This window comes from Oryzias latipes, chromosome 5 (assembly GCF_002234675.1).
Source record: "Oryzias latipes chromosome 5, ASM223467v1".
NCBI classification, from domain to species: Eukaryota; Metazoa; Chordata; class Actinopteri; order Beloniformes; family Adrianichthyidae; genus Oryzias; species Oryzias latipes.
In genome coordinates, this window is record NC_019863.2 from 6104246 (window position 1) to 6132176 (window position 27931).

A 27931-nucleotide genomic window follows, 5' to 3' on the forward strand; every position below is an offset into this window, starting at 1 on the left:
CGAACACAACTTTAATAGTCTTCTCATTTGCTTACCAAATGCTTACCAAAGCATTAATGAGTAGTTACCTTGAGAAAGCAGGAAACACGTAAAAGTCTGTATGTGCATCCTCTACAGCTTAGGCCCAGTAGACTCCATCAGTGCAGTCAAGAAATATATGTAACACGGATCCCAAGTAGCTAATTATTAACTATTGTTAATATTGTTAAAGTAGCACAGTACAGTAGTAGTAGTGAGGTCCTGGCTACATCCTGCTTAATGTAAACAGGAGAGAAAAATAAACTTCTGTATTTATTGAATTAAGATTTTAGAATTTCAAGGGTTTCTGGCAATGACAATAATAAATGACGATGCCTCCACTTAGCAGGCAAATTCTACTGGGAACAGGGAAATAAGGTAAATAACTCTTAAATAGCCCCCCCCCCCCCCCCCCCCCCATGCAATCTGAAATAAAAAGCCCAATGAAACTTTAATAAAGAACATAATATTCACAGTATAACTTTTTTTATTTGATGCATACATTTAATTTCAAAGAGAAGCGGATGATCTCAGCTTTCGGTTCCAAAAACGGAGCCTTGTTTCAGGATATATTTAGTTACCACAGCAAGGTATGCTCCGAACATAACCTGGTCTGGAGCAGGTTTAAGTGAAGAATAGTTGGTTTCAGAGAGGTGATGGAGCATGGCGTGTCCATTTGAAGATTATTTGGTGGATGAAGAAGCTCAGATAATACAGTCTTTCCCGCCATGAGAGGGTGATAAGACCACGTATTGATGTATCGGTGTATCGTTTTTTAAAAGACTCTTTAATTAATTTAAGGAATCTTTTGAAGACATTTATATCAAACGTGACACATCGTCGAGTAACATTGAGCACAGAGCACATTTTATGCATCACCCTTTGTTTTATTGCGATGAGGAGTTTTTTGTACAGTGTAGGTGATGCTGAACATGTGGGAAAGGTAACTGTGTGTAGGGCAGTTCAGACAGTATGTCTTGCACTCAAACTTTTGGCCAGGGAACTTTTGTACAATTCCCTGGCCATAAACCACTGAGGGTCATTAAAGAGGAATTCCACAGAGTAGCAGATTTGTCCTTTCTATTATTTTTTTTGACACAGTCTCAATTACATAGCACTGCTGTCATGGCTACAGAACGACAGAGACCCAGATGCTGGAACCCGGAATGAGACACAGAGCTCAGGTAACTTGGCAAGAGGAAAGGAGATTTAATGAGGTAGCTGGTCAGGTAAGGCACAGTTTCTGGAGGTCCAGAGATAGAGAGACTACGGCCCGTGGCATCACTGGTTGATGTCCTCACAGAGTCCGGGGTCGGCAGCGTGGATTCGTCTCTTGAGGGTGTTTGCTCGGCAGAGGCTCGTGGTGAGGTCAGGGGAAGCAGACCAGAGGAGGTTCCAGAGTGCAACAGGTTCAGGCGACCACTCGTGACTGGGGTTTCCTGCAGACAGGTAAAGCAACATTCATTAACAGGTGGCTAGAAACTAGGAAGCAAACGTAAACTAGAGGTGAAGGCCAATATGCACCATCAGGGGCAACGGACTGGCGAAGACTGATGATCCTGGAACTCCTTAAGTAGGCGGATGAGGTGATGAGGTAAGTGGTCGCAGCTGGAATGAATCAGGAGCCAAGCGGAGAGGAGAGGGGGAGGAGTCCGACAGAGGCACCATATCAGTACCCCCCCCTCAACGACCGCCTCCAGGCGGTCAAGGGCGGCGATCCGGGTGGGCACGGAAGAAGTCCTCTATGAGCGAGGGGTCCAAAATCAGCGAGCGGGAGATCCAGGAGCGCTCCTCCGGACCGTAGCCCACCCAGTCGACCAGGAACTGGAAGCCGCGACCCCGACGACGGATGTCCAGAATCCGGTTGACATCATAAGCCGGAGCGCCGTCGATGAGCCGGGCGGGTGGTGGGGAAGCGGACGGCGGGCACAGAGGACTGTCCAGAACTGGCTTGATCTGAGAGACATGGAACGATGGGTGTACCTTCAGAGCTTTAGGAAGACGGAGTCGGACGCAGGTGGGGTTGATAAGTTTCTCGATGACATAGGGTCCGATGAATCGTGGTGCCAGTTTCTTGGAGGTAGCTTGGATGGGAATATTGCGCGTGGAAAGCCAAACCCTTTGGCCAGGTTGGTACTCGGGTCCCACCACCCTGCGACGATTGGCGATGCGGCAGTTGCTCTCCTTGGTGCGGAGGAGAGCAGCCTTAGTCTGAGCCCAGATGCGTTGGCAACGCTGGACGTGATGTTGCACAGAAGGCACTGCCAAATCCAGTTCCTGAGACGGAAACAGAGGTGGTGAGTACCCGAGCGCGGCCTCAAAGGGAGAGAGCCCAGTAGCAGCGGAGGGGTGAGTATTGTGGGCATACTCAATCCACACGAGATGTTGGGACCAGTCCCGTTGGTTCTGTGCCGCCAGGCAGCGGAGAGCTGCCTCCAGTTCCTGGTTCGCTCTCTCCGCTTGGCCGTTGGACTGGGGATGGTAACCGGATGTGAGGCTGGCCGTGGCCCCCAAGGCTGTGCAGAAGGCCTTCCAGACCTGAGAAATGAACTGAGGGCCACGGTCAGACACAATGTCCACAGGGATGCCGTGGTGACGAAAAACCTGGTTGGTCATGATATCAGCAGTTTCGGTGGCAGTGGGCAGTTTAGGGAGTGGAATGAAGTGGGCCATCTTGGAAAATCGGTCTATGACAGTGAGAATGACTGTGTTACCTGCCGATGGGGGTAACCCGGTAACGAAGTCCATAGCCAAGTGGGACCAGGGACGGTTAGGCGTAGGGAGAGGATGGAGCAACCCCGCAGGAGCAGAGGATGAGGTCTTAGACCGGGCGCAGGTGGTGCAGGCTGAGATGTACTCCCGAACGTCCTTTCCCATAGAAGGCCAAAAAAATCTCCTGCGAATTAAATTGAGGGTACGGTGAACCCCCCCATGGCATGCCAGACGGGAAGTGTGACCCCAGGTGATGACGTCAGGGCGGAGATGAGTGGGTACAAACAGTGTACCCCTAGGAACGGGTGGATGGTCAGAGTTACCCGCAAGGGCTTGAAGAACCTTGGTCTCTATATCCCAAGTGACACTTCCAATGATGCAGGATGAAGGGAGGATGGACGACGGGATGTTTTCGGACTGACTGTATTTCCTGGAGAGGGCGTCGGGTTTGATGTTGCGAGAGCCCGGTCTGTAGGTTATAATGAATTGAAAACGGTCAAAGAAGAGACACCAACGAGCTTGCCTGGAGTTGAGTCGTTTGGCGGAGCGGAGGTAAGCCAGGTTTTTATGATCCGTCCAGACGATGAATGGTTGCTCGGCTCCCTCTAACCAGTGACGCCACTCCTCCAGGGCCAGTTTGATGGCTAGAAGTTCACGGTTTCCAACATCATAATTCTGCTCAGAGGGGGACAGTTTACGTGAAAAGAACGCACAGGGTTTCAATTTTCCAGAACTCTCCTCCTTCTGAGAGAGGACTGCGCCTACCCCTGAGTCAGAGGCATCCACCTCAACAATAAATTGACGTGAGGGGTCTGGTTGGATTAAGATAGGGGCTGAGACAAAAAGTTGCTTTAATTTGTCGAAAGCCTGTTGAGCGTTGGTGGACCAGACAAAGGGATGTTTTATGGAGGTGAGCCGTGTAAGGGGAGCGGCTATACTACTGTAGTTGCGGATGAAACGTCTGTAAAAGTTAGCAAAGCCGAGAAATTGTTGGAGCTTTTGCGGCTGCTAGGAGGTTCCCAGTTGGTAACCGCTTCAATCTTGGACGGATCTGGGCGTATGCAGCCGGCTTCGATGATGTAACCGAGAAACTGCACGGAGGTAGAGTGAAATTCACATTTTTCATGCTTAACAAAAAGCTGATTTTCTAAAAGTCTTTCCAAGACCAGACGGACGTGATGCTCGTGTTGGGCCAGATCGTGGGAGTAAACCAAAATGTCATCAAGATAAACGAAAACAAAGCGATTGATGAAATCTCGAAGGACATCATTGACGAGCCTTTGAAAAACTGCCGGGGCGTTGGTGAGGCCAAAAGGCATTACTAAGTACTCGTAATGCCCTAACGGAGTGTTAAAGGCTGTTTTCCATTCGTCCCCTTCTTTAACTCGGACCAAATGGTAAGCATTGCGGAGATCTAACTTGGTAAATATGCGAGCCTTCTGGACCGAGTCAAATATGGAGGTGATTAATGGCAGTGAGTATTTGTCCTTTATGGTGATTTGATTAAGATCTCGATAATCAATACAGGGTCGGAGGGATTTGTCTTTTTTCTGAACAAAGAAAAACCCAGCTCCCACGGGTGAGGAGGATGGTCGAATGTGACCCAGGGAGAGGGCTTCCTGCACGTAGTTTTCCATGGCTGCCTTTTCTGGTCCGGACAGGTTAAACAAATGGCCTTTGGGCAAAGGAGCGCCGGGTAATAGGTTTATGGCACAATCATAAGGTCTGTGAGAGGGGAGCGCACTAGCTTTAGTTTTACAAAAAACAGCCTTCAAATCATGATAACAGTGAGGTATGTTAGAGAGATCTACTTGACTAAGACACTCAGTTTTAGGAGAAGGAACAGAAGGGAGCGCTGACAGAAGACAGTTAGCGAGACAGTATGGACTCCATTTGATTATAGTCCCCTGGGCCCAGTCAAACTGAGGATTATGCAATTTAAGCCAAGAAAACCCGAGCACTATGGGAGTATGAGAGGACTTAGTGATGAGGAAACGTATAGACTCACGATGGTTTCCGGAGGAAATGAGCAGAACAGGTTTGGTGCGGTGAGTGATGCGGGATAACGGTTGACCACCCAATCCGGAAGCCTCGATGGGTGTTTCCAGGGGTTCTGTGGGGATCGACAGATTAATAACCAGCTGCTGGTCGATCAGACTCTGCTCGGCCCCGGAGTCGACCAGGGCTCGTAATTCCTGCACATGGAGGTCTAAACTTAACTTGACAGGGATAAATAAAAAATCATTACCGGCCAGGTAGATGTTTGTTACCCCCCGCGGCCTGTCTTCTAGCGAGGGGCTCGGGTGTTTAAACGGAGCGGGCAGGTGTTGACAATGTGGCCCTTCGCTCCGCAATAGAAACAGGCGCCCTCCTCGCGCCGTCTGCGGCGCTCCTCTTCGGACAATCTGGAGTGTCCAATCTGCATGGGCTCCTCCGGTGGTTTGGAAGAGATGAGGGGGTTGGGAGACGTGACGGGGACTGTGTGTGGGACAGAGGACATCATGGAAGCTGCACGCTGGTAATCCGGCGCTCGCTCTCTTTGACGCTCTCGTAAGCGAACGTCGGAGCGGAGTGCCGCAGAAACCAGTTCCTCAAACGACTGAGCCTCCGGTTGAGAACACAGATGATCCTTGATTTGTTCATTCAATGACTGGTAGAATATTCCCTTCAAAGCTAAGTCGGGCCAGCCTGCCTCGACCGCCAGGATACGGAAATCCACAACATGATCGCTAACCGAGCGATTACGTTGCCTGAGTGCCAGTAACCTTCGGGTAGCTTCTTCTTGTTTGCGTGGTTGGTCAAAGATTAACTGGAACTCTCTGAGGAAACGTTCATACGTGATATGGCTTATGGGATTGGCGGAGAGGTAAGCCTGGGCCCACTGGAGGGCTTTATTGCGTAATGAGTTGACGATTAAAGATATCTTACTGTGATCCGACTGGTAATGACGGGGAGCTTGTTGATAGATCAGCTGGCACTGGAGGAGGAATCCTCCACAGGCCTCTACGTCACCGGAAAATGGTTCCGGTTGCAGCCGGATGTTTTCATGAGCGGAGGGTAATCCGGAAGTGGAAGGGGCTGAGCTAGTCGAGGCTTGAGCAGTAACTGAAGAAACATGAGAAAAATGTCCGGTTAAATCATGCAAAGTCTGTGTCAAACCGTCCAGGCGATGAAAAAGGTCCTGCTGGGCTGCTGCCATCTGGGATAAAGCATCGGCTTGACGTCCGAGCATAATGCCTTGCTGCGATACGGCTAATCTGAGCCCTTCCGGGTCAGCTGGGTCGGGGTTAAGGCCAGTCCGTTCTGTCATGGCTACAGAACGACAGAGACCCAGATGCTGGAACCCGGAATGAGACACAGAGCTCAGGTAACTTGGCAAGAGGAAAGGAGATTTAATGAGGTAGCTGGTCAGGTAAGGCACAGTTTCTGGAGGTCCAGAGATAGAGAGACTACGGCCCGTGGCGTCACTGGTTGATGTCCTCACAGAGTCCGGGGTCGGCAGCGTGGATTCGTCTCTTGAGGGTGTTTGCTCGGCAGAGGCTCGTGGTGAGGTCAGGGGAAGCAGACCAGAGGAGGTTCCAGAGTGCAACAGGTTCAGGCGACCACTCGTGACTGGGGTTTCCTGCAGACAGGTAAAGCAACATTCATTAACAGGTGGCTAGAAACTAGGAAGCAAACGTAAACTAGAGGTGAAGGCCAATATGCACCATCAGGGGCAACGGACTGGCGAAGACTGATGATCCTGGAACTCCTTAAGTAGGCGGATGAGGTGATGAGGTAAGTGGTCGCAGCTGGAATGAATCAGGAGCCAAGCGGAGAGGAGAGGGGGAGGAGTCCGACAGAGGCACCATATCAACTGCTTTATCAATATATCCATACTGTTTATAGTCACAATCATTTCAATGTTTCTAATTATATATCTTCCAATTTCAGGGTTCCCAAATGTGATTGGGTGCATTGATGGAACACATATTCCAATAAAGCTCCTTTAATAGGAACGACTATGTTAATAGGAAGTCAATAACATTAATGTGCAGGTAACAATATATTATAGTTGATGAATCTTTTAATCATTCTTTAATTCATACTGATTACTGTTCCCCACTATCTAAGTAATATGTGATGCCATCCACCTCATCACAAACGTTGAAGCCAAATGGCCAGTATCTGTTCATGATGCCAGAATTTTTAGGGATTCATCATTGTGCCCCAAATGTCACCAGGGTAAAGTTTGCCTTACTTTCTTTTTTTATACAATGTCATGCATTTAATGTTGTGTAAATGACAAACTTTAACACCCCCTATGGGACACTTGAATGGTTACTTGCTGGGGGAAGGGGGACATCCTTATCTCCCATATCTGATGCCACCCTACCCTGAACCTCAGCCTGTGACGGTGAGCCCAAGGGGAGAAAACCCAGGAGCAGGAAGAAACAACACAGGTCCAGAATCCAAGTTGAAGGCTTTAATTCCAAGAGCAAAACCAAAACATAATAACATGATGCAGGACTCTCGCTGGAGATCTCAGGAAGGGGAGGGCCTCCGGGAGAGGCCGCAGCAGAGACTAAGTCAGGCCTTTCCATGACACAGCCTGGACCACAGGCACAATTCAACTTGGCCCACAGCAGAACACGGGTCAAGGTGGACATGACTATAGGCATCCTGAAGGCAAGATTTCAGTCCCTACGTGGGCTCAGGGTCAGGCCAGAGAGGGCATGTGACATTACAGTTGCATGTGTTGTTCTTCACAACATTGCCACAATGAAAGGTGAGAGGGACCCCCCACCTCTTGATGAAGACGGCCAAGTGGAGGCCCCATTAAACCCAGCTGACCAAAGAGATGGCAGGGTGTTATGGGATATGACATTCCAAAATTATGTCAAATAAAATCAGTTTATCAAGAATCAAAGTCGGATTGTTCTTTTCTTTATTTCTTTATAATAAAAAAAGTGAATTTATTGCTTTAGACTCCATTCAACAAATAACAAATTAAAGGTTTACTCAAGGTGAGAAACAGTATGTTTCGAGGCTTGTCTTTTCCTCATTAAGTTGTATAAGGTCTATCTTAAGGTCACATTTTCTAATTTGCCTAAGAATATGGACTTTATACGGCTCTCTGGCAGGCAACTAACAACGACAAAGTAATTCCACATAATTGGAATTAGACGTTTGCAATGCAGACCAAATATTAACATGAGAAATTGTGGCTGTAGAAATGTTCTTACACTGCCAAGATTCATGGTGGAGGAACACTGACCCTCATCTGCATTTACATCCCTAGCAATATTCTGTAAAATTGCAATGACGATATTTATCTTATTTAAAAGATAAAAAAATTAAAAGAGGGGGGCATCATATACCTCAATGGATCTGGCTGTGTCGATTTTTGGTACAGCAGAAGTGGCCTCTTCATCTTCATCCTGCTGTCTAAATATGTAAAGATGCTTGATCTACCAATCAGAAAACGAAAAATCTAAAGACAATAATCACTCACAATTATGACAGAGTGTGGTGATGCAGGACGGTCCAGTAATACAAATTGACCATCACCATCTGCAAAACAGTTAAACCAAGAAGATACTCAATGTACTGTACTGTATATTCTCAAACACTTAATAAAAGAAAATCAGTATACAGTATACATCCTGTGCAGTAATATAAAATCAAATGTAAAATAAAAATGCATGACACATTGAAGTAATGACTGTAAAATGCATTATACATACCTTATAAGTGTTGATTTTATTTATTAAACACTGATGCACAGTAAAATCATCAATACATCATGAGCTATAATGTGATGTACCTACATTTGACTAAGCCACTTGTGTTTGTAGCAGAGTCTGAATAACTGCCCCCTGGAATCCCATCAATTACAGGTCGCCCTTTATTAGTGCCAGCTCCTTATGAGGGAAGGCGGAGGTGGACCCCCGCCTGTTTTACCGGCCTAAGCCTTTTTTCTATTGGCTACATAAACAACCACATTGCCTGGAATATTGAATTAAATAACGGTTTAGTAAGTTGTTAACTTGATATTAAAATATTACCTTGTTGGAGAATGTTTTTCTGTTTCATTTTGACTTGGCTCAGAGTTCTTCTGGTTCCAGAAGTATTAGACCTGATAAAACAAGAACCACACGTTATGTTTTTTTTACAGTCTTGGCCAAAAGTTTTGAGATTACATAAATATCGGAAATTGAGAAAGTTGCTGCTTAAGTTTTTATAATAGAAATTTGCCGGAACATTATGAAGAGTAATCAGAATAATTGCATAATCCTTCTTTTCCATCAAAATTAACTTAATACCGAAAAAAACTTTCCCTGCATTTCAATGCTGTCATTAAAGGACCTGCTGAGATCATTTCAGTCATCGTCTTATGAACCATGGTGAGAATGTTGAGAAACACAAGGCTGGAGATCATTATGTCAGGCTGATTGGGTTGGCATGGCAGACTTGACGTGTTAAAAGGAGGGTGATGCTTGAAATCATGGTTCTTTTATTGTTAACCATTGTTAACCTGCAAAGAAACACGTGCAGCCATCATTGCGTTGCATAAAAATGGTGAGGATATTGTGGCTACTAAGATTGCACCTAAATCAACAGTTTATAGGATCATCAAGAACTTCAAGGAAAGAGGTTCAGTTCTTGTTAAGAAGGCTTCAGGGCATCCAAGAAAGTCCACCAAGTGTCAGGATCGTCTCCTTAAGAAGATTCAGGTGCGGGATCGGAGTGTCACCAGTGCAGAGCTGCTCAGGAATGGCAGCAGGCAGGTGTGAGCGCATCTGCACACACAGTGAGGCGCATCTGTACACACAGTGAGGCGCATCTGTACACACAGTGAGGCGCATCTGTACACACAGTGAGGCGCATCTGTACACACAGTGAGGCGCATCTGTACACACAGTGAGGCGCATCTGCACACACAGTGAGGCGCATCTGTACACACAGTGAGGCGCATCTGCACACACAGTGAGGCGCATCTGCACACACAGTGAGGCCCATCTGCACACACAGTGAGGCGAAGACCTTTGCAAGTTGGCCTGGTGTCAAGAAGGGCAGCACAGAAGCCACTTCTTTCCAAAAAAAACATCAGGGACAGATTGATCTTCTGCAAGAAGTATTGGCGAATGGACTGGGGAAAAGTCATATTCTCAGATGAAGCCTCTTTCCAATTGTTTGGGGCATCTGGAAAAAGGCTTGTCCGGAGAAGAAAAGGAGAGTGCTACCATCAGTCCTGTGTCGTGCCAACATTAAACCATCTTGAGACCATTTATGTGTGGGGTTGCTTCTCATCCAAGGGAGTGGGCTCACTCACAATTTTGCCGCAAAACACAGCCATGAATAAAGAATGGTGTCAAAACAAACCCCCTCTAACAGCAACTTCTTCCAACAATCCAACCACAATATGGTGACGAACAGTGCATTTTCCAGCATGACGGAGCACCGTGCCATAAGGCTAAAGTGATAACTAAGTGGCTTGGGGAGCAAAACATTAAAATTTTGGGTCCATTGCCTGGAAACTCCCCAGATCTTAATCCTATTGAGAACTTGTGGTCAACTGTTAAGAGGTGGGTGAACAAACAAATCCCACTCCAAGAAGTGATTATGAAAAAATGAGTTGCTATCAGCCAGGATTTGGCCGAGAAGTTTATTCAGAGCGTGGCTAGTTGAATTGCAGAAGTCCTGAAAACGAAGGGCCAACACTCACTCTTTGCATAAATGTCATGTAATTGTCGACAAAAGCCTTTGAAAAATATGAAGTGCTTGTAAACATATTTCAGTACATCACAGAAATAACTGAAATAAAGTGTCTTGGTTTGGGTTTTTTGCCTTACTTTTTGCCTCCTTTTTGTTTCTGTCATGATTTGAGTTCTGCTTCCTGTTTTTTTCGAAAGTTTCCTGCATGTCATGGTTTTGAGTTTTACTGAGTTGTTTGAGCTTTTCTGTTCCCATTCTCCCTTGATCGTTTCCCCCTGTGTCTTGTCAGTCCTGTTTGTATTTAAGTCTTGTCTCTGCCTCCTCTTGTGCTGGTCCATAAGGTCATTTCCCTGTCCGTCTACTGCCCGTTTGCCTGTTTTAGCTGGTTAGCCCACAGTCGGTTTTGTTTTGTTTCCCTGCCTAGCAGCGTTTTCTGTTTTGATAATAAATCCCTTGCCCTGGAACTGTGTCTCTGCATTTTAGGTCCCTCATGGTCATCAAACCTTGTACATAACATAAAGATGTAAAAGCAGTTAAGCAGCAAACTTTGTAGAAACTAATATTTGTGTCATTCTCAAAACTTTTGGCCACGACTTTTTAGTGACTTGGCGTATGTAACACTGTTTACTTCCGTATTGGTGTTTGGATGACAGATTTATGATGTAATGAGACAAATGAACTTCAGTGTGTGTGAATGTAAAGGAGAATAAAGGCTGCAGCGGTCCTCTACACCCAAACGTGTCTCTGAGCTCCTTATTTTACAAATGAAACTCCGCTTTACTGACACCGAATCCCGGAAAGCCAGCTCCACTGACAATAATCTGATTTTGAGTCGCCAAAAGGTTCAGAATCTCTTTGTTTTAAATTTATAATAATCCGGCAATAAAGCTTCACAAAAGGCTCCACATATTTCATCTTCAAGTTAGGCTCTGATAAACAGACAACTTCGGTGTTTTCTCCTTGTTAATCTATGACTTTTTTCTTGCAAATTTACAAGATTTTAAGTCATAAATTTATTAGATTAAAAACTCCTACATTTACGAGTTTTTATCTCATAAATTTATGAGATAAAATCTTGTGATTTTACCTTTTTCTTTTGGTGGCCCTAAAACTCAGTCGTAAAATACTCATGTGTTTACTCTCTAATTTTTTGCCAAGCAGAAACTCATATTGCTTTTTTTAGTTATGATGGGCTTATTCTCGTCAACAAAACCTCCGACTCCTCTGTAGGGCTGGCAGGCAGGTTGCATGGGTGTGGAGTGCGGGCTGACCATAGGTTATCCCGGCCTCCCGCTGAGGTTGGGGGCGGGTGGGGGCCGAGGACTCCTGGGCGGTGGCGTGACTTTTGTCTAGGCACCGGCTTCGAGCAGTTGGGTGTGGTCCCGGGGCGTTTGGGGTGGGCGGGTCCCTGCCCTGCGCACTCTCTGTTCCTCCTACTTCTCGCCAGGTGGCAGCCGGGTCTTGGCCTCCGTCTCCGTGGTGGGTGGAGGGTTGGTCCCGGTGTGGGTACCGGATGTTCTCGGGTTGCCGGATGTTCTCGGGGTCCTTCGGGGTCCTTCAAATGAGTTATATCACTAGAGGAGACATCACGTGGTTCCTCATGGGAGGAGAGCACCGCCATCTTGGTGAGGTCAAGTTTTGAAGATCAAACCACTTTTATAACATTTAATAAAGAGCTCTGTTTTTGCTTTGAATCACTTCATTATATGAAAAAGAAGAATGGCTTGAAATTGCTTAGTTTTGTTCAGAAATACAAACTTCACGAGTACCCCTTACTTAACTAGTATTAGACTACTTAGATTTTTTCTATGTTCCTTTATTTTATTTTACTTATGTTTTTATTTATTTGTGTGTTATGTTCATTGTTTCTTTTTTTCCCCTCTATTCTTTATTTTCTATGTCAATATGTTATATTTGGCAATGGTGACTGATCTTCGAGGCAATATTGATTACATCGTTATTGTTCGTTGTTAACGTTAATGTCATTGTTAATGTATGATACCGCAATTGTCAATAAAGTTTTTTAAAAAACTTAGCGACGTTAACTCATTGGTCGTGGCAACTTACAGCCAATCAAATAGTGTGACGTCATCATTGGTCGAAGGACCCCGAAGGACCCCGAGAACATCCGGCAACCCGAGAACATCCGGTACCCACACCGGGTCTTTGTCTGGCGGTGAGGCTCTCGGATGCCCGGATGGGTCGAGTTGCTGCGCTGTCTGCCCCTTAGCTCTGGGGTGTGGTGTGCCGGGCCTTTGCTTGATCATTCAGTGTGATCAAGGTACACTCTAAGAAGAACACATTCTTACACACTTGCTTATTCGCTTTTGCACAAATATGGACATGGGTATTGTTTTTTTAACCCCTATTCAAGAATATTGGCAGTTCGAATCTTGTGTGAACCTGTTTGTGTGCACAAGTCTTGTGAGACATCCTTCATCACGAATGTTTGAATATACTTCCAACCTGTAAATTGTGTGTGGAGGTATTTGTTGGATGTGTGAACTAAGTCATAAAATTTACTTATGACACTCTCATGTTTTATCTTTGTATTATCAATTGCCCCCCCTTATCCCCCATCTCTAACATCCCACTCTATTTCCTTCTCTCTTATTTCTTTCCGTCTGATCCAACAATTAATGTATACAAATATAATTGTCATAAATAAAGCTTAGCCTCAAATGCAAAAGGTTTTTTTTACAAATATACACTCGGTTTGTCTGAACATCCATAAACCCCAATTGTAAGTCCAATCCGCCCAACACAAGAGGCCTTCAGCTCTGATCGGCTTGCTCAGCTGTTGGACAGGACAAGTTAAAAATAAGTAAATAAATAAAGCCTCAGACTCCGTCTCACTGAAGTATAAAGCTCTCTTTTTTCTCTCCATGGATTTCCATAGTGACTACAGAAATCGTCCATCCATTGAGAATGTCTTTATGTACTTGCCGTGAACGCACATTAACTCAGGGTTACCGAGACAAGGTTAATGCACGTGCACGGCAAGTAGATAAAGACATTCTCAATGGATCGCCGATTTACGGAGTCACCATGGAAACGCGTGGAAAAAAAAAGAGAGCGCTCTACTTCAGTGAGACGGAGTCTGAGATTTTAATGACGGCGTATGAAGATTACACGGCCATCAAAAATGTAATACGGCTGCATCATCAAAAGAAAGAGTTTCTGCTTGGAGAAAAGGAAGTAAACGCACGAGTTTCTGATCTTATTTTCATTGTGACGCATATATATATATATATATATATATATATATATATATATATATATATATATATATATATATATATATATATATATATATATATATAACTTATCCAACTTAAATTAATTCAATTGGTAACAAGTAATTGAGTTAAATTTATTCAACCTAATTTCTTACGTCTATCTAACTCAATATATTTTTTACAACTCAAATTTACATATTTATCTAACTAAATGTCATATTACTCCAATTCAATGAAAGTTTTTCCATCTTAATTTATTGTAATTCTTGAACTCTCATATGTCTAAATTAGAGCCTGCAGATATTCTCATTTTTAAAACAATAAAATGAATGAAACAAAATAGAGTTGAATCATTTATCCCAATACCATATTTCTGAGTTAATTGTCACTAAGCAGGGATGCCATATAAACTCATCATCATCTCCCTCCCTCTCACTCATGGTGCACAAAGAATTAAACATGACAGGACAAATAACTCGGCAATACACAGTAAAACAGCTAAACAACTAAACACATTTGGTCATAAACCCACACTGAAACCCAAATCCGTCCAGACAGGCAAAGGGAATGGTATCCCACAATTCCTTGCGGTGCCGATCTAACAGCAGCACCAAAGTTACACCTACTTAATTGAATTAATTTGAATGAAAGTAAAATAAATGTCTGATAACTACGTGTTATTCTTAAGCTCACTTAACTAAAAAGAATTGATTTATCTTAACTAAAGCAAATAATTAACTGAGATCAAAGTAAAAAAGTTTATTTTCCCAACATCCATATGTGGTCTTATCATCCTCTCATGGTGGAAAAAGTATTATCTGAGCTTCTTCATCCACTAAATCATCTTCAGATGGACACGCCACGCTGCTTCACCTCTCTGAAAACAAACTAACCTTCAACTAAACTGCTCCAGACCAGGTTATGTTCAGAGCATGAGTTGCTATGGCAACTTGACCTACCCTGAAACATACCTCTGATTTTGGAACCGAAAGCTGAGGTTGTACACTTCTTTAGCCTTAAACTTACCGTGGGAGCTAGCAAAACCTGCTGGCAAAACTGGGCAAGTGCTGAAAACATTTGTATTTTTTTTTTTTTTTAAGGAACCTATGCTTATTTGTATTTCTTTTAAAAGACTTTAGTAACATTGCCTATTTACAAATTGCTTATTCATTTTATCATCTAATTGATATTTTTTGTATGCTCAGTCTAAAACTAACTTTTAGACTGGGCTATAAAGTCTCCATATTTGTGAAGCTACGGGAAGGTTCTGTTATCCATAAATCTGAGTAAATACAAAGTTGTACACACATAAATGTTTATGGCTTTTTCTTATCCACGTATTTCTCAAAACACAGTTTGCAGTAAAGGTGAGAATTATTGCTCTTTTTTTCAATTCTAGAATCAAACACATAAAAAACTACTGGAGGACCGGCAACAGGAGGTTGAATCACACGGTGTGTAGAAAATAATCCAAAATCAATACAGACCAAACGCAAGATTCAGGACTTGATCCAGACCAAATAAAGCGGACTCTGTCCAGCCCAAAATACTTTTCCAGTCTGAATACACGTTTAATCATAACAATCAAACAGATATTCTGTTGTCCACAAAACTAAAGAAATCCTCTTAATATTGTGAGTGACATCTATCCATCCTAAGAATTACAAAGGTCACAACTCACTATTAATGATGATAAGTGGACATTTAGTAAACCTGAAATTAAAACTACACAGCATTTGTTTTGTTTTTTTTTTTCCCAATGTGCCCGGACAGAAATATTTTGGACAAAAATAAACAATTAGCTTCAACGCATGATCCTGTCATTACAAACATTTACTTGACGATATCATCTTTGGTCTCATGATGAAAAACAAAGTAGAAGAAATCTAGATCAACATTTTTCTATTCCTTACCTAAATTAATATACATAAATATTAATGTACAGTGAATGTGATGCAGAGAAAAAAAATAATACCGAGCATGAGCATATGATGATTTAAGACTAGAAAAGTTTGAATGTAACAATATGAATAAAGTATATGAATGTGGGAGTAAGAATGTAGATATATAAGTGAGTAGATTTTTGTGTATGTTAGAGCGAGTAGATGAATGCGAGTGGTTCAAAATGAAATGTGAATATCTAGAAAACTGTTCAAACATTCATTTAAGATTAAACACGTTTAATCGTTGTTTCTTCCTTCTTCCTACAGTTGCTCAGATTTTTATTGATTATCATTATGTATGGTCAGAATGTAATTCTGCCAGTTTGTTGCTCAACGTGTTGAGATAATAATAAGTCATTCTTGGGATGAAGTGTAAGTTTGGCTGCTGAGAAGTTCTCAAATTCCTTTGATAGTTCTGTCTGCACAGGCTCCGGGGGTGGAGGGAGCAGTGATGGGAGTTTGGAGCTCAGTCAGTTCAACATTTTTATTAGAGACTAGCTTGAGGAGCTTTCCCACATTTGAAGCAGGTCAGATTAGCACTTCATCACTGGCCATTATTTATACATCAGAGATTCTTTGCATGCTTTCACAAGTTCTGGATAAGGCATAAAAAGGACTCTGTTAGTTAAGTGCTGGAAATGGCATTTCTGTGTACACTTCATTTAAAGTTTCTAATACACAAACAACTTTTTACACCAATCATATAACAGACAGGAGAGCCCAAATCCTTTTTTTTCTAGTTGTTTCTATAACCTCCTACTTTTCCGGCACATGTTGATTGCCACCGTCAGGATTAGTTGTGGCAATGAAGTGTCTCAAATCAGCACCCGTTTCTCTGCTCAGTCTTTGGTATGCTGTCTGGTAGAAGATTAATGTGAGTTGCACAGCAGTGGGTCTAACAGAACAACTACCTTGCCCAGTGTCGATCTTCCAGTTTAAAGTCTGATAGATTAAACAAGCTTGCAGTACAGAACAGGTGCTCTTCTTCTGTCTGTGCTACCTGCACCCGCATGATTCCACCACCATGTCTTCGTACTGTTTATACACAACGTTATTGGCAGAGTCAATGTAGAGAATGCTGATGGGGCTGAGGCGTGTCGGGACGCAGCAGGTGGGAGGGGTGGACTTTGGGTCCATTGAATTAATCAAGGTCTGGATGATGGCGTGGTTGGTGGGTTCGAGGTGTGAGCGGATAGGGAAGTCGCAGGTACCGCTGCAGTGAAAGGCGTCATATTCCAGCGGGGCAATGATCCAGTCATCCCAGCCCATCTCTTTGAAGTTAACATGCAGATGTTTTCTGTGGCAGCGCTGCCTGGGCTTCCCTTGCTGGTTTTTGGTGAAGGACGGCATGGGCAGTTCCAGAACTCTCTTTGTCCCCCTTGCTGCAGGGGCTCGCCTCATTCGTCGCTGGGTAAACAGGTACTCATAGACGGTTTTATTATCGTGGCCTGAACGGGCTTTTATTTCATTGTAAAAAAGATCACGCTTGTTGCTTCTGCCGAAAGCCAAAAGAAAGGCCTTTTCTTTGTTTGTTCTGCCAAGACGAGAAAATCCTAAGGTGCGAAGGTCCATGGGGCGACCTCTGCGGTGCTCCAGTGCTTCCAACTCAAAGCAGAGCTGCTGGGAGTGATGGTTCTGCTGCTTTTTTAAGTTCAGGAAGATCTTATTGATGTCAAATACTTCCCATTTGTTGCTCAGTGTGCTGAACCAGTCCTCCGTGCTCTTCACTTGGAGCAAAACACATTTCTGTTTTACTGAAGCACATGTGTAAAGCTTCAGGTAAGGGGACTGGCTTTTCCCTCCCCCTTCGCCAGCAGTAGAGCCCCTTGAGGCCATGCGGGGGTCAGACATAGGCTTCCTCAGGATTCGTAGCTCAGCCCCAAGGAGCCCCTCTAGCTCCAAAGAGCTAATGTTGAAGTAATATTTCTGACGTTGCAGCAGGGGCCCATGGTCATCTGGAATAGAAAGAGGAACATGGGCATGAGTAATTGCAGAGCAGCAACAAAAATAAACTGAAGCAAAGGTCCGCTGATCAGTGATCAGTGTGTGCTGATGGTTTGACACAATCCATATACATACAAATAAAAATAAATCAAACGAAAATTACAACAGAAATTCAAATTAACACTTATTTGCAAAAAGAAAAGTGAAATATGTTCTGCAATATTGGCATGTTGTGCAATTCATCCTCATAAATAATATAGTTAACAAAACGGAATAATGTACAAAACTGATATTCTTGTCAGTGTGTCCGTCTGGCGGAGCAGATATATGTGCAATTAGACAGACAGACAGACGTATTAATTGTCCACTGGGGAAAGTTGTTTTAATAGTAAAACATTTTTTCATAAGCTATGGAATTATGGTATTCATGCATATGCCTTTAGTTTGTTTTATTTTTGATAAAACAATGTATGGCGTATGTCTCATCCATGCAGAAAGCAACAAGAAATTACATTTGCGCTGAACAATTTCCCACTAAATTCCACGTCGATTATTACCGACATCTGTAGCTTATCAGATGTAATTAAATGGAGGGAAATAAAATGCCCCATCACAATGCGTAATGACGCACAATGGCTGATCTTGCGCTCTTAGAAGATGTGGCAAATGGAAGAATTCGGAGTGAACGCATCTTTAGACAGCAAGAAGACTTGCTGGCAAACGAGGACGAGTGGCTTATGAGCCGGTTCTGACTTCCTCGAGCCGTCCTGTTGGAGCTTTTGGGGGGGTGTCACCCGGTGCATCTGGCGCGTCGTGTCCCCCTCCGCCTCAGTCACCACTCCACTTAAAAGGGATTCCCCAATAATTGATGCCAGTCTCTCATCAAGAGGGGTCATCTCCGGTGCCCCCCCCCCCCCCCCCCCCCCCGTGGCAGACACCGTCTGGCGATGCAGCACTTGACGTTTTTTTGCCTCGACTTTGATGTCCGACCATTTCGTTTTTATTTCGGCCACGGTCTGAGGTTGTGAGGCTACAGTATTTACGGCGTCTGCCACCGTTTGCCACTCACGTGCCTTTTTGGCAATAGTAATGCCCACACTGTGCCCTCCAAACAACATTTTTCTCCTCTTTTCCACCTCGCCAACGATAATTTCTACTTCACATTGAGTGAAGTTACGTTTTTTTCATTTCCTCTCTGTGTTTGCCATGATTCCGCAATCAATGAATATTCATTTGTGGGCGTTTCACGGACTATTTATGGGCAACTATGGGCGTGTCATAAAGCCGCAAAAGCTGCGCTGCATTTAGAATTGGTTGTGATTTATTAAGGGAAAGATGCGTAGGATGTGCGTGCGCACGGTTTTATAAATCCGAATATTTCTGTGCGTACGCACGTCCTATGTTTCATCCGTACGCCACTTCTGACGCAAATCCTACGCAAAGTTTTATAAATGAGGCGCCAGATCCCCGAGCCACCTCAACGGCTCCTCTTGATGTGGAAGAGCCACCCTACGGAGGAAGCTCATTTCAGCCGCTTGTATTCGGGGCCTGGTTCTTTCGGTCATGACCCAGAGCTCATGACCATGGGTGAGCATTGGAACAAAGATTGACCGGTAAATTGAAGGCTTTGCTTTCTGGCTCAGCTCTCTCTTCACCACAAACGGACCTGCACAGAGACCACATAACAGCGAACGCCACACCAATGCGCCTCCCACACCTGGGGCAGGAGCACTCCACCTATCCAGAGAGGGCATACTACCTTTCTCCGGTCAAGAACCATAACCTCAGACTTAGCGGTGCTGACCCCCATCCCAGCCAAGTACGTTTTGTCTCCAAAAGGACATGGAGCTGCCGTTTTCTACTAAAAAGATTAGTTCCCCAAAAGAATCTGTGAGCAGATTCAAACATTTTCACAGCAAAAAGACAGGGACAGTTGGATGTGTAAATCTTTCTTTCAGTTCTTTGTCAGTGGAGAAATGAAACAGTGAAGTCCATGTGGACACACAAGCATGACTGTAGTCGTATTATTATGGGGTGGCCAACAAAGAATGGTCTTTCTGCACTAAAGTGAAACCTGATTTTTAGCATGAAGCTTTAACAACAACAGAAAGGTTGATGCCTCCAGCAGTAAGGCCTAAGTTTTGTTTACACTCTCCAAAGATTTCCCGAAAGTCTGCAGACCTCACAGCTGAACCTTTCTCACGACACATGCATTAAGGAGTCCATTACAACCAGAGAGAGCACGTCTGATTATAAGCAGGGCTGCTAATGTGGGCCTGCAGCTATCCACTGTCACAGGCAGCAAACCAGCATCTGCAGAAGAGGACACAGCAACTGATAACACAAGGCAGCACTCACACACACACACACACACATCCATGTGCTGGCACTCTTCTGTTGACCGTCTGATTAAAGCTTAGAGGAATTTGATTTCGCAAACACTTACATACTTTTAAAAAGGCTGAGCATGGAAATGTTTTAAAGACGTTCAGCTCTCAGGTGTGGTCTTTGTCATCGTTTCTTGTGTCTGCAGACAGATTGGATCACATGGAAAGTTCACATAACAGTGTTTGGTCCCTGTGCCTTGGCTGCTGACCAATGACAATGATCAAAAGTGACCCTGGAAAATACCAGCAATTGCACAATATAGCCTTCTGAGCTAAGATTTGTACATCAGAAAACATATTTTGGAGATGAAGCGACTTTTAGCTACATGCTTGTAATTAGTATTCTTGGAGTTGTAGCTACTCGAGTTATCAAGTTTTCAGCATGAAGTTCAAAGGACTTCTGAAGATGAAGTCTGATTTATTTGTTGTTTAAGTCTTGCAGCTGTTCAGGTGGGTCACTACAACCATAATGATTCAGTATTCAATTTGAAACATGTCCTATAAGAAGCAACCAGACTGTGATCCTTTTTTATTGTTTACAGCTGTTTCATTTTGTCAGAAGAGTTGAGAAGAAAATAGGACCAGGCCCATTTCCTTCCCATCGATGCGACCACTCTTCCTGTTCTTAAAGAAGAAACCATTCCTTGATTTTCTTGATCTGGAATCCATGTTCAGATATGAAAACTCTTTATTACATGGTTCTGTGTGGTCCCTCTGTTGACAATTGATGTTGACATTGTTACAGATGTGTTATTCCATGAAGCCTCGACTTAGTGGACATGCTGGTTCATGGCTCTCTGTCAGTTTAGTTCAGAAAAAGAAGATTAATCCATATGTAAGGCAAACTGAGTGTGCACTAATGGGACAGGAATTACTCACAAAAGAAAACTGGCAAATGTGTGTTTGCAGGGCTGCACCTCATCATTCCCTTCACAAAAAGACATGCTGATAATAACATCTTATTGTGAAGGGTATGATGAGACATTATGACAATAATGATAAATGTTAGGCTTCATGAGCTGTGCAGCAGCTATACATGACAATTCAGCTCCTGGTCTGCATGAGTTGTTCTTAGATGAAACAAAGCACTGAATGAAAATATAAAAGCCAGTCATTTCATTTTGTTTCTTTTGTTCTTCCTGCAGCTTCACAAAGAAGAAACTTCTCTTCATCACAGCCTCTGAACCCTGCAGAACAGCAGACCTACTGATGCCCCCCCCCAAACGCTTCCTATTCTCCTGCCCTTTGGGCTCCTAAAACATACATTTACAACTTCCAGCTCCATTCGCATGGAGCCCCAAACTGTTCATAATTAAAAAGATAAATATGACTTTGTGCAATCACACAATCAACCAATAAATCTCTCATAATATATGAAAAGATCATGAAACATATAAACGCACATTGGCTGAAATCGACTCGTATTCCTATATGCCTGCTCTGTGGTGTGCCAGTTACAATGATGACATATTTCAGCGACATCCGCACGGCTCTGCTGACATTAGCGGATCAAATAGAGACAAACAATCTGTCTGCAGACGCTATTTTGAGGCGTTTGGATGGCTTTTATGAAACGCTAAGCTTGATAGTTGCTGTAGAAGATGCAAGCATCGACGACTCGGTTTTTACTAGTTTGAGAGCAATTGAGCACCGGTTTCGTGTGGACCACACCACAGAGGAGATTTCTTTAAGCGCCGGTCGTCCACGTCTTGAAGTTCCAGCTTGTTTTCCAGCCCAAAAGTCATCTGAAAACTGCCAGAATGGACAAAAAACTGCCCAACTCTTCTCTCAGAGCTCTTCTCTTGTTCTCAGAGCTCTTCTCTGTGTGCACAGATCCAGCCTGAGGTCAAATCAAGGTTTCCCTTACACGCCATCACTGTGCCGGCTCCTGGGAGGTGAGCTAGCGGACAGAAAGAGATCCGCTGCAGGATGGTGAGTCAGGCTGCTTGGGCCTCCGGAACCTTATGATATTTTTTTATTTTCATCGAGACAATAATCAGGTCCCCTGGTTTTATTTTTCCCTCTGTAATTAACACGCGACAGCAAGCTTTCAAACTCGGTCAGAGAGAAATGGAAACACAGCTGAAGCAGCCGTCATCAAGACACAGCTTCAGCTGTGAAGCTAAAGCTGAGACTTTCTCTAAACGATCTCATGAACTCAAACATGGAAACATGATTACCATGTAGAACTCTTCAAAATAAATAAACCTGATCTATCAAAACATCGTCGTGTCTTCCAGGGGGGTATTCCAGAAAGCAAGTTATGCTAGCTCCCACGATAAGTTTGAGGCTAAGGAAGTTGATAACCTCAGCTTTCGGATCCAGAAGTGGAGGTATGTTTCAGGGTATGTCAAGTTGCCATAGCAACTCATGCTCTGTACATAACCTGGTCTGGAGCAGGTTTAGTTGAAGGTTAGTTTGTTTTCAGAGAGGTGAAACAGCATGGCGTGTCCATTTGAAGATGATTTAGTGGATGAAGAAGCTCAGATAATACTTTTTCCACCTTGAGAGGGTGATAAGACCGCATATGGATGTTGGAAAAATAAACTTTTTTACATTGTTGATCTAACTTAATTATTTGCTTCAGTTAAGATAAATCATTTTTTTGAGTTCAGTAAACTTAAAAATAATAATAATAACACATAGTTATCAGACAGTTATTTTACTTTCATTCAAATTAAATAAATTGAGTAGGTGTAACTTTGGTGCTGCTGTTAGATCGGCAGCGCAAGGGATTGTGGGATACCATTCCCTTTGCCTGTCTGGACGGATTTGGGTTTCGGTGTGGGTTTTTGACCAAATGTGTTTAGTTGTTTAGCTGTTTTATTGTGTTTTGCTGAGTTATTTTGTCCTACTAAGCTTAATTCTTTCTGCATGAGTCAGAGGGAGAGAGAGGATGATGAGGTTATTTAGCACCACTAGTGCAAGAGTATGGTATAAAAACTGAAGTTATAGTCAGAGTCATGAGAAATTATTTGTATGGGATATATTGTAAATTCACACTGTATCATTTAATTTTTTATATAAAAATGAGAAAATCTGCAGCCTCTAACTTAGACTTTTGAGAGTTCAAGAACTACAATAAATTAAGATGGAAAAACGTTTAATTGAATTGGAGTAAAATTCCATTTAGTTAGATAAATATGTATATTTGAGTTGTATAAACGATTATTGAGTTGGATAGACATAAGAAATTATGTTGCCTGGTCCGTTCACGAAGCTCCAGCATATATAGAAGATTAGCGGAACTCTTAGTCCGCTACTATATTTTCATAAGAAAAAAACTCAGAACCGATGTAGGTACCACAACCACTCAGCCTGCAACAACCGTTCAGGGTCCTGGGACTAATGCTGATGTCACATTGTGTGATTCGCTGTGCGTTGGTCCGATGACGTATCAGATAGTGATTGGTCTGGAAAAATTACGATATTACCATAGAAGAAGATATTATGAGGTCCGTTGTAAACAAACAGAGCTCCAACATGGAGCGAGATTATCTTCTGAACATGCTTTTATTATTGTTATGATTATTATTAAGTGCATTTGCAGCTGAACGGTCTGCGGTCCAAACCCTTCTCTCGACCGCACACTATAACAAAGCAGCTTCCCTGCCTGTGAACACTAACCTACCAGATTCCAGCTGCTCACGGTTCTCTCGTGTGGAGCAGCAGGTTCATTCTAACAGCCACAGATGTTTTTGCAAAGTGGGTTGTGGCATAATCTCTCTATAAACACAACAAAGAATAATGTCAGACATAACTTATGAGAGAAAAAAAAAACTTTATGTCACAAAAGGAAACGTGAGAGGAAAATATGTAGAGCCCAAGCAGATCTCCACGCAGCCTAGTTTGTCCAAGTGGGGTTACCGTAGTGTGACGTTATCCTCAGTCGAAAGGACTCCGAACGGTTACGGTACCTACACCGACCCTAAAACGGCCCAAATTATGCCTACCAGCCAAAATCCATTTTTACCCGCAAATTTAGAACCAAAACCGCCCATTTGGGGAAATTGCCCAATTTGGCAACAGTAGCCGCGTTTACATGGGCAAAAGTAATCAGAAAGAACGCCTGATCGGAAGAACAATGTGTCATGTGAACACGCCGTTCGGAACACTCTGCCCCGATCAGACTTGTTCGGATCAAGATTTCTTTCCGATCGAGATAGGTGGGTTATACCGATTGTTTATCCGATCGTTGTACATGTAAACGGTTCATTCCGATCGTGTGTCACTACTGCTCTTGTTTACCTCATGCATAGATGGCGTTTCGCTGAGAGAAAGCTTTGGAGCGCATACGGGACCGACCAGCTGCTCTGCGGACGCCCCGTGAAAAGCGCCGCTCCGCTCTCGCCCCGCTCTCGCCCCGCTGAGTCTCCCCTCTCTTTCAACCCTCACGAAGGGGATGCGGGGGAGGAGCACTTCGTGCCCACTGACGTCTGGACCCGGCACCCAAGCTCTGCGTTTGGGCTCCGGTGCCAGTGGACCGAGTGAACCTCTCTGAGCAGAGCAGCTAGATTTATTAAAATGTGTTTGAGGGGAGGGTGCTTTGTTACGTGTGCGTTTTGTTGTTTTGTTATGTGTGAGAATTCGGACTGCGAGCCGACCCGCCACTCTGGGTTAGCGGCTGCCGGCTTCAGGAGAACCGTGTGTATCCGAGCAGAGCTCGGACCGCCAGCACACACAGTGGCTTTGGGGCGGTGTGCGAACTTTTCAAAGCAGAAATGTCGCTCAGTCCTTAGAAACTGTTCAAACAATCACGTGGATTTGTGTTCTCAGCTGTGCCCCGACAAAATAAAGGCTGATGTTATTCCCACACATTTACGTTCAGCCAAGATGCAGATTGCAGTGTTTCCCGCATGGTCCTGGATTTTGTGTCCATCAAAAGGCTAATGTTGTTAGCGCGTGTTAGTCTCTCCTAACCCTTCTTCCAGCTCCGTTCTTCCACAGAAAAAGCAACGAACAGACGGATTAAAAATAAAATGATGAGCGAAGAGGCGCTTCATAATATTCATTATATTAATAAAAGCACGTTTGGAAGATCGTCTAGTATATTACCGAGCATCTGCATAAAATGTATGTGGCAGCAGTTTGTTTACAACGGGACTCATTTCCGCTTACTGTATTTTCAACACTACTGCGCATGCCCAAATGATTTATTCTGACCGAAAGTGTGACCCATGTACACGTTTGTTCTAATCGGAAAAAGGTTTTCTGTGCCCATGTGCACGGTTGAATTGTAATCCGACCATTGATCCGATAAAGATATTTTGCCCATGTAACCGCGGCTACTGTAAATGATGTGTAGAGTTGCATACTCCCACCTAGTGTTGAGGGGTGGGCATTGCACCGTCACGTTCGCTGAAGCAACTTCAATCGATGTAGTTAAGGTGCTGCTGCTTATGTCTGAGTAAAGAAATAGCCAATCACAAAAGTGTCTCCGCCTTGTTTGGTTTGATTGGCAGACAGACTCATTCTGCTGAAAAAGCTCATATAGAAAGAAATAAGTCATTCTGAAAAACAGCAATGCGAAATAAAAACAAAGCTACTTTGGAAAATATTGATATTGAAATCCGAGTTAGTCACAAGTCATGGAATTATAATAATATTAAACATGATTGAAAATGAATATTTTAAAACAGTTTTTAAAATAATGAACAGGTTTTTAAAGTAAAATGATATATATAATAATATAATGGCTAGTTTAAAATCTGTGTGCAGGTTTTTTACAATTTCATGATTTTTTATATATTTATGAGAGATGTATTGGTTGATTGTGTGATTGCACACGCTTTATTGTTTTTGTTTTTTATTATGAACAATTTGGGGTTAACGTTTAACGTATAACGATTATTATAACGATTAACGAAATTAATGTTCAGTGGAGCCCTCCGCTGGAACCCTACTTACAGCTCACTCCACACATAGCAGCCCCCCTTTGTGTTCCTCCTTCAGCTTCCTCTGCTCCCTGCTCTTCAGAGCTCCCTACATCCTCTCACTGATCAGTCAGCACCACCGGTTCAGCCGTTCCAGATCACAAAAGCAGGCAGAATGTATTGGAAAATGCCGAGGATGTGCTTCTGGACTCAGTTCACGCATCGGAATAATATTCTTGGTATAAAAAAAAACACATAATTTTTTTTATCTAGTTAAATGAGTGACAAGAACGTGCATTAGTGGAGGGTTGGGTGTCATTAATGCACTTGTATTCAAAAGTAAACTGCAGGGTGGTGTTTACCTTGACCTCTGTCCACGACACTGGTGATGGTGTTGGCCAGAGCCGCCTCGTGCAGCGCGCTGCTGTTCAGTCCCCCGCTGGATAGAGACCAGTACAGCGACAGCATGTAGTCGTGAGGGGTCACCAGCGGTTGTCTGTGCTGAAGCCTCGGATTCTGGCTGCTGCTGCTGCGCTGCGCCGCCGGAGGCAGCCTCCTCTGCGCGCCGCCGGTTTGGTGAGGGGAAGCCGCGCGTGCAGCAGCAGCAGCCGCGCTTGCCTTTGAAGCAACTCTCTCCATTTTCTTGCCAGCTGAGGCTTTACCCCCAACAGTTGGGGTTTCTTTCACTGCTGCGTAAGCGTTAACAGTTGCGGGAGCATGGACCTTGACGTGCGCGTCCGTTGGGGACACCCAGGAGCGCGAAACCCCTTTGCGCGCTGAGTTGTCCACCTTATCCTGCAGCTTCGGCAGATGTTTGGCGGATGAGTACACGGATGACCGCGAGGAGGACGGTTTGTTTCTATCAACAGAAGTCTCGCCTTTGAGCGGCGGCGGACCAGCGGGGATGCGCGCGGAGGGATTCCACGCACCGGGAACTTTTTTTAGTAACTGACCAACTTCGCGTGCTTCTGTCTGCCGTCTTGCCTCTCCAAGCTGGCGATGCTCGCGCTCCTTTTGCGTGGTCCAGCTGCGTGAAGCAAGGACGGGATGCGGGTAAAGGAGAGTCCAGCAGCTGAACAGAAAAGAAAGATGCCTCACAACTTTCATCCTAAATCCTTTGTGCCTCGAGGCAAACCGTCATCGTAAGTAAAGCTGTGTCACTCTGCAGTGCGCTGACGTTTGTACTTCAGACAGAACTGCGCGCAGTCTATCTCCTCCCGGTGGTCCTCTGCTCTGAGTCTGAGCTGTCAGGAGAGAAATCAACCAAAAGCTTTTTTTCTTTGTAAATCAGAATAAAAAAAACAGAGCGAGGCAGCCAAAGCTTAAACATGAGACGGGGGAGCTTTAAGCGCGCGTTGGGAGGATTCCTGAAGATCTGCAAAGTGCCATCTGTCATGTGGAGCAACCATAATGCTGGCGGGGTCCTGGCCGTGACAGAGGAGATGCTGCGAGCGCGCGGAGCTGTTCTGCTGGAGAGCTCGTAAGAAAGCTCTAATAAACCCGCGGTTTCCCAGAGAAAGCTCGCGCGCCCCTTCCCCTCTCTCTCCGGAGTCTGAACTCCGTCCAGTGAAAACACTGCACTCCCACACTAAGGTGCAGGTGCTGCAAATCCTCCAGCGAACCTGAGCGGCGCAGGAATTCCAGAAAACAGTTTTAATTACTGCATGACGTCATGACGTCTAAACCCATTAAACAGCAGTGTTTCTCCACACATCTTCCTACTTCTTTTTTCCACCTGTGACTCACTGAACTGGTGCAGAATCTGTCCTCTCACTATGAACACACGGAGGAAACTGCTTTGGTCCACATTGTTTTCAGGGTTTTCGGAAACAGTGATGCTGCAGCACACTAAAAACTCAGTGGTTGGATTAAAATAACCAAACTTGGGTTATTTTAACCTAACTTCAGGGTTAAAAAGCACTATTTGATGGGTTATTTTTAACCCACAATTTTGGGTTACTCTAATCAACCCAAGTATTAAATTGTTAGATTAACCAAGTTAAAAGGTCAAATTAACACAACCTAATAATCTTGGGTTAAATTCATAAATGTCTGTTTTTTCTCCCATTTTTCCTTTTAATAAAAGAAAACCTTCTAATATCTTCCAATGCAAATAT

General features: G+C 44.0%; 1 protein-coding gene across 1 annotated transcript; it reads right to left on the reverse strand.

Annotated features, from left to right (window-relative positions):
* Positions 1-14749: 14749 nt before the first annotated feature.
* Positions 14750-27729, reverse strand: gdf5 (growth differentiation factor 5). The gene is made up of 2 exons (XM_004068721.4): positions 26177-27729; positions 14750-17565 (listed from the first exon to the last, which is right to left on the reverse strand). Exons 1-2 carry the CDS (start codon positions 26919-26921, stop codon positions 16607-16609), a joined length of 1704 nt encoding a protein of 567 aa, XP_004068769.1. The 5' UTR covers positions 26922-27729; the 3' UTR covers positions 14750-16606.
* Positions 27730-27931: the final 202 nt, after the last annotated feature.